This window comes from Nestor notabilis, unplaced genomic scaffold (genome assembly GCF_000696875.1).
Source record: "Nestor notabilis isolate BGI_N333 unplaced genomic scaffold, ASM69687v1 scaffold21468, whole genome shotgun sequence".
In the NCBI taxonomy this organism is placed as follows: Eukaryota; Metazoa; Chordata; class Aves; order Psittaciformes; family Psittacidae; genus Nestor; species Nestor notabilis.
This window is the reverse complement of record NW_009941743.1, coordinates 1-6,155: the sequence shown is the minus strand read 5'-3', so window position 1 is coordinate 6,155 and position 6,155 is coordinate 1. Positions and strand designations below refer to the sequence as shown.

The window sequence follows — 6,155 nt, the reverse complement described above, 5'->3', positions numbered from 1 at the left end:
CTGAACAATTTAAGAGTCTGGTGGTACTACGGCCAGGTTACTGTACATTGCCAGCTTATCAAGCTGCAGTGATTCAGCAGCTACTGCAGAAGTAGCCAATTCATCCTGTAGCAGTGGGTGGGAACATCTACAGCCATCTCTACTCCTCTGATACAGCCCTGCTGTGAAAAATGCCAGGTGAGAGCTTGGTTGAAATCATTAAGGTTACAGCTAATGAATTTTATCTTACGCACGTATCTGATCACTTACTGAAGCTTAGCCAACATGAAGTTAATCCACAGTAATTTAACCATGTGACTGAGCACCAGGACAGATGATTCCATTATTCTTCCTCAGTCTGAATCCTTTTCCTGCCAGTATTCTAAGACACTGCTTTAGGATAATAATTAAATGCTGACACTATGGTAGGGCTGCAGGCACTGTTATTATATCCTCTGCATTTCTACAATGTATTAGTTTTCACCTGAAGCAGTATTTGAAAACAAAACCCTACCACCACCCCCCCAAAAAAAAACATATCAAACCCACAAACCAAAACCCCACCAAAACCAAAACACAAACCAATTCCTTTTACTGTAGCTCCTACTGCCCAATAATGCGCTTCCCATAGCAAATGCTCTGGCTTCATCCTAAGTGCATTCCACATATTTCTATCTGCTTCCCTGTATAACTTCAGAATTAAACTACCTTGATCGCCAATGAAAATCAACTATTATTAATTCATCCTAGTTTAATGCCTAGTAGTCTTCAAGGCATTTGTGTGGGTTTTCAGCTTTTTAGTCTGCAAGATGAAATTATCATTGAAGTGAAAGATTCATCAGGTGGCATATTTCTTGATGACCTTAAGTAGTAAATGCAGTGGCCATCGTGCCAATCTTTGACAAACCTGAATCATCTACTGCCTTGTGGGTTGCCATTAAGCTTATAAATGGACTTGTATTTTCTTGTCTTCTAAGTAAATATTTTAACTGGAATTTAGATGTTTTTACTGATGATTATAAACTCCTTAGGAATCCTACCTAGTCTTTTGGGGTTTATTTGCAAGTGTATTCAGCTCATTAGAACATGTGAATGTCAGTGTGAGGAAGTAAAAACAAATACAACTTGGTGTAATATCACTTGAAGTCTCAGAGAGAAACTAAGTTTTTGTCAATGACTACGCTCAACAGTGTGACTAAAGGTATCCTTGTGGTGCAAGCCCCTGTATACTGAAACACTTGCTCAAACATATTAACTATGTACAACAGGTATTTTGTAAAAATTAGATTATAATTTTCCCCATGTATTTTATTTTATTCTTATCTATTCTAGAATATTTTTTAGGATCTCTACTACCTTCTTGAAATTGTGAACTTAAAAATTCTCTTGTGTAAAACTCCCTCTGATATACTTAAGGGAAGGAGGTGAACCTGTGTATTTTATGACAAATGAAGTTGTTCAATCACTCTCTATTTATTCAGTACAACATGGAAGATTTCTTTATGAACCATGCTAGATGCTGTACCTACTTTTGGCTGTTATTTCTCTTTGTTCATAATACGATTTCCCTAAAGAGAGGGATTTCCCTCCCCTAGCCTTAAAATATTTGAAGGAATTTGTTGTTTTATCAAAAGCCTTAATCCGAGTCTTTGTAAGTGGCATCACTTTTGTATTCTCAAAGTGCTCACATTTTTATTGACACTTTTACTCCTTCCTTTATGGTCACTCCTACGTAATTTGCAATGTTTAGTTCATATCAGATTTATTTTTTACATTTTCACACATAGTTCATTATATCTCTGAAAAAAACCCACACAGTTTTTGAACTATTTTTTTAACTCTTGCAATCCTATCTTTTAGGATTTTCTGTAGTTAAAGATTCGATTTAGATTTCCTTAATCATCAATTCTACTGGTGATACTATCCTTCCTCATACTTCTTGTAATTACTTCTTGTAGTTTTTTCCCCATGCAAGTTTTATCTGCATCTTTTTCTGAGAGCAGTTGCTTTCTTTAGTCTCCTCTCTTCATGTTGTTCTGCTCTTCTTTGTCTTTCCACTACATGTTGGGAAGTTATCAGCAGTTCTTCCAAAGCTGTTAAATTTGAGTTCAAAGCTGGTTATGCATTAAACTATCCCCCCAGTAGACTATGGCTTTTTTGAATAGTACTTATTGGCTATCTTGCTTACTTCAAGAATTCCAAGGTAGTGCTGTAGAAGCTTACTTTCATCATTTGATGTGAAACTTTCCCCAGAAACTTTGCATTCTCATGACTTTCAACAAAAGTCATAATTTCAGCAAAAGCCATAACTAAGATAGTCTGTTTCTTTAGCTTATTTCATAATAGCCTTTTTTGGTTTATATAGTAAAGATTTTTTGTAATCTTTAATATATTTTTGTCAAGTTTATTGATTTGCCATTCAACCAGAAAGGTCAGTGGACTGCTGTTTGTTCCAGCTCTCTGTAGTGGTGTGAGCAATCTTATCAGGAGTCCCAATCAACTGAAACAGCTTCCACTGCTATACAACAAAATTGCCTCCAATCTTTTCTTAAAAACCCGGAACAAATGCCTAAATTCAAGTGGGCTGCAGTGTTCTAGCTTTATTAACACATTTCTCCACATAATTGCATAGTCAGATTTTCACTTACACATCCTTTAATTTAAGATTTGAAGCTTATATGCAGAATGTATCAGTGTAATTACACAAAAAGAAAGCAAAGATATGATTCTAGCTACCTTTCTTTGTCTTGTAGGGTCCTCCACTGGGGTGTATATCTTGTAATGGGATGGATATTACCTTGGCTAGGCCAGCATTCATCATGTATTGATACAGACGTTTGAAGGTTCTTTCACAAAGACCCTAATGCAAAGAGAAATGACAGAAGTCATTGTAGCCAAAAAGTCTCACCTGTAGGTGATTAGTATCAAAGACATTCATACTGCCTGTTCTTAAATCACAGTATTGTGGAGTAGGATACCAAAGAAGGATCTTAAATCCTGCTAGTGCAGACACCAGGCAGAGCACAAGATGCTTCCAGAGTGTGTTCTATCCCTCCAACTCTACTGTCCAAATAAGCAGCAGCACTGCAAGCCAGAAGTGCATGATGATATCCACTGACAAAACTTTTCTGAACATGTGGATTGAACAGAACTCCTTCCTTATGACAAGCAGCAACTTGATCTACTAGGTTTTTAAGATCCTTCTTTTGATATCCGACCTCCAAATTTTGTGCAACTTAAAAAAACAAGCAGCGCAAATCACTGCCTTTAATACTTATCATCTAGATTCTACGTGAGTGAGAATTTGAAAGAGTAATGAATCTCACCAGTTCTTCCCTCAGGTTTCCTAACGTTTCCATCTGGTTTGAACGAGCACTTAGCATACTTGAGAGTTTCTCCATCAGAATATCGTATTTGCTCCTCCTAACCAAGAAGAAGAAAATTATTTTACATGTAAGCATGCATACAGCTTTATAAACACAAGTTTTACCTTTACAAAAGATCAGTCACTAGAGAAAGTATGCTGAAGTGTTCTCAGATTGTTTTAGGGATTATAGGATTTTTTTCCTTTCTGTGAATAGCACTAAGAAGAGACTCCAACTGCGGTAACAGTGACTAGCCCAGGCTGTAGCTTCATTGGCAATCCACAGAAGTACAAGTTTAAATCATAAGAAAACCAGGAAAACAAAAAAATCTATCAGAAATGCATGTGAAGTGAGAACACTCAGAATTTACAGAAAGATTAGTGCTACAATGTGAAGCATTCAGAAAAGGAGTTAATGAAGAAATTGAGAACAGACAATAGCAGGAAAGTGTGACAATTCTGTGACAATAGAGCAATCCTCCTCATTATAAAAGGTCACAATCTACCCAGATCTTTAAAACACCTGGCTGGCACATACCTATCAACATGAAAGCGAGTCAGAAGCAGTAGAATTGAGTGTTGTTGTGCTCCACTTGGTAGTCTTATGACATGGGACTGCATTGTTATGAGACCATTTCTGTCCAATACTCTTCGGTGATAGTGAATTTTTCCAGCATCCACTCTAAAGAAAAGATGGCAAGACACCTATAGGCATAGGTACTTCTGCAAATCAATTCTAATTATCCAGTATCCCAAAACACTTCACCTAAATTACCTATGGTCTTGGCAACACATGTTAATTTTCAAAGTGACAACCTCAAAATCAGGAACTACCAAAATTAAGATAACCTGTGAAATTGAGTTTCATAGTTAATCCAGTTAAACAGAGACAAATACCTCCAGTTTTAACCTACAGTCCCTATGCATAATCAGTGTCATGACACGGTTTAATGAGACAGCTGAACCAATATTGTAGGCCCATGCCCTCTTTCTGCACCCTCTCCGAACTCCTGGCTACACTACAATCACAGCCCCCCTTGCAATAACTTTGATATCTCACCCCATTTTGAGCTGTCTTAGGCAACTGAACTGACAGAAAAGTACCCACAAAATATTTCCCCTCTGCACCCATCATCTTAGTTACCTAAAAGAGCTTCCTAAGTGGCAAAAAAAAAAATGCCAGTGTGGTTTACAAGCTACATATGCTTCATCTCCTAAAAGCAGTGAATCCTTAGCAGCAATGCTAATATTCTCCAGCACCCCAATACCAGGAATTCCCCAAGAGGCTGTGTAATGCTCCTCTATCCACAAAATACATGGTCTAGCTTGTGAGCTGGTAACTCAGGCTCCTGTTCAGGTCACACAGAGGAAGATGTTACACAGGACAAATTCTGGGGACAAAAGGTGGGCATCCAAGAATCTTTTCAGAACTTGGCCAGGATAAGATGCCATAAGAAAAGTAAATAAAAATGATCATTCCACCCCAAATTTGAAGAAAAAGTCATTTAGAGAAAGCAAGAACTTCTACAAATTAGAAACGTGTATTGACCCGACAGACAATCTGTGGTTCCATGAGAAAATGTCAGGTAATATAATGAACTCAAGAAAGTGACCAGTCCACATTAAGCAATACAGGCTCCAAAAACCCAGCGCTCCTTGTAGTAAGGATGAGAAACTATCAATACAAACAAGAGTTTAAATCAATACATAGGAAGTCTTAAGTGGACAGATCTTTATAAACAACCAGTGGAAACTTATTAGCTTTGATTTCATCCTTATAGCAAGACATAAACTTACTTGAAAGCCCCACTGTGAAGGTCCCTCTGAAGCTCTCCTTGCCACCTAGCACGACCTAAACGCTCCAGTATACAGTAGGAGAAGTCTGGGAGCTTTAAGTCAGGGTCCCCCTCCCAGCCTATCAAAGCTCTGTAACGCTGGTCTTGGGAAGCAACAATGACTAGTTTCTCTCCCCATCTACAAAACGGTAAGGAAAGTAATAAATTATTAGTAATGCAATAAAAATAGAGAGGTCACTTACCATCCCCCTCCCAGCCCCCCCTTGATATAATCTGCATAAACTGAGGACTAAATTTTAAAACTTAAGTTAATAATCTTTATAGATATAAAGATTTCACTCACTTTTCAATAGCTTCTACATAAGTATAACAAGGCTGCAAATCTTTACTCCTTATTTGATCGGTGATATCTACTCTCTCTTTAAAATACTGGCAGGAACCTTGTATGCCATCTTTATTATCCAAAATCATGTGGACAGGATAAATATCATCCAGAGGAACAGGATCTCTTTTGGTTTCCAGTATTCCTGTTTCAAGGTCTATTTCTTCATATCTGAAGTAAAAGCAGAGAGCCAACATTTACCCGAGAAAGAGGAATTTGGAACTGAAATATAACACAAACAATGCTGACACCTCTATGAAGTATCCTGGGAAAATGAAACTCTTGAAACCTCAAAGCTGGAAAAATACAAACAGCAGAGCCGCACTCCTGGAGGACAACCAAACCTTATCAGTAGGTGGAACGTATGAAGCAGAAGGGGAATACACTGATCTTCAAAAATTCAAGGATATTTAAGTGGTGGGAATAAGAGAAACATACGTAAATAATAGTCACAGAAAAGGAAAACAACGGGTACATCCGCCTTGATGAACTGTGACATAAATTCTACCTGTAGCTAAGTGGTGAATAGTCATTTGAGCAGAAATCTAGCCAGGGCTCCTGTACAGATCTCCTGCAGAGCAGACTTCAAAGCCCCACTCCTTCCTGCCTGCCGCCAGCCACCCACTTCGGTTTT

At 37.9% G+C, this 6,155-nt stretch overlaps 1 protein-coding gene across 1 annotated transcript in view; it reads right to left on the bottom strand.

Annotated features, from left to right (window-relative positions):
• Positions 1-5,692, bottom strand: part of GTF3C1 (general transcription factor IIIC, polypeptide 1, alpha 220kDa) — a gene marked incomplete at its 5' end in the record, with an annotated part of 39,609 nt that extends 33,917 nt beyond the window's left edge. The window contains 5 exons of the mRNA XM_010021047.1: positions 2,716-2,839; positions 3,306-3,402; positions 3,882-4,025; positions 5,141-5,317; positions 5,483-5,692. Of these exons, the coding sequence (XP_010019349.1) occupies positions 2,716-2,839; positions 3,306-3,402; positions 3,882-4,025; positions 5,141-5,317; positions 5,483-5,692 (752 nt within the window). The remainder of the gene's footprint in view (positions 1-2,715; positions 2,840-3,305; positions 3,403-3,881; positions 4,026-5,140; positions 5,318-5,482) is intronic.
• Positions 5,693-6,155: the final 463 nt, after the last annotated feature.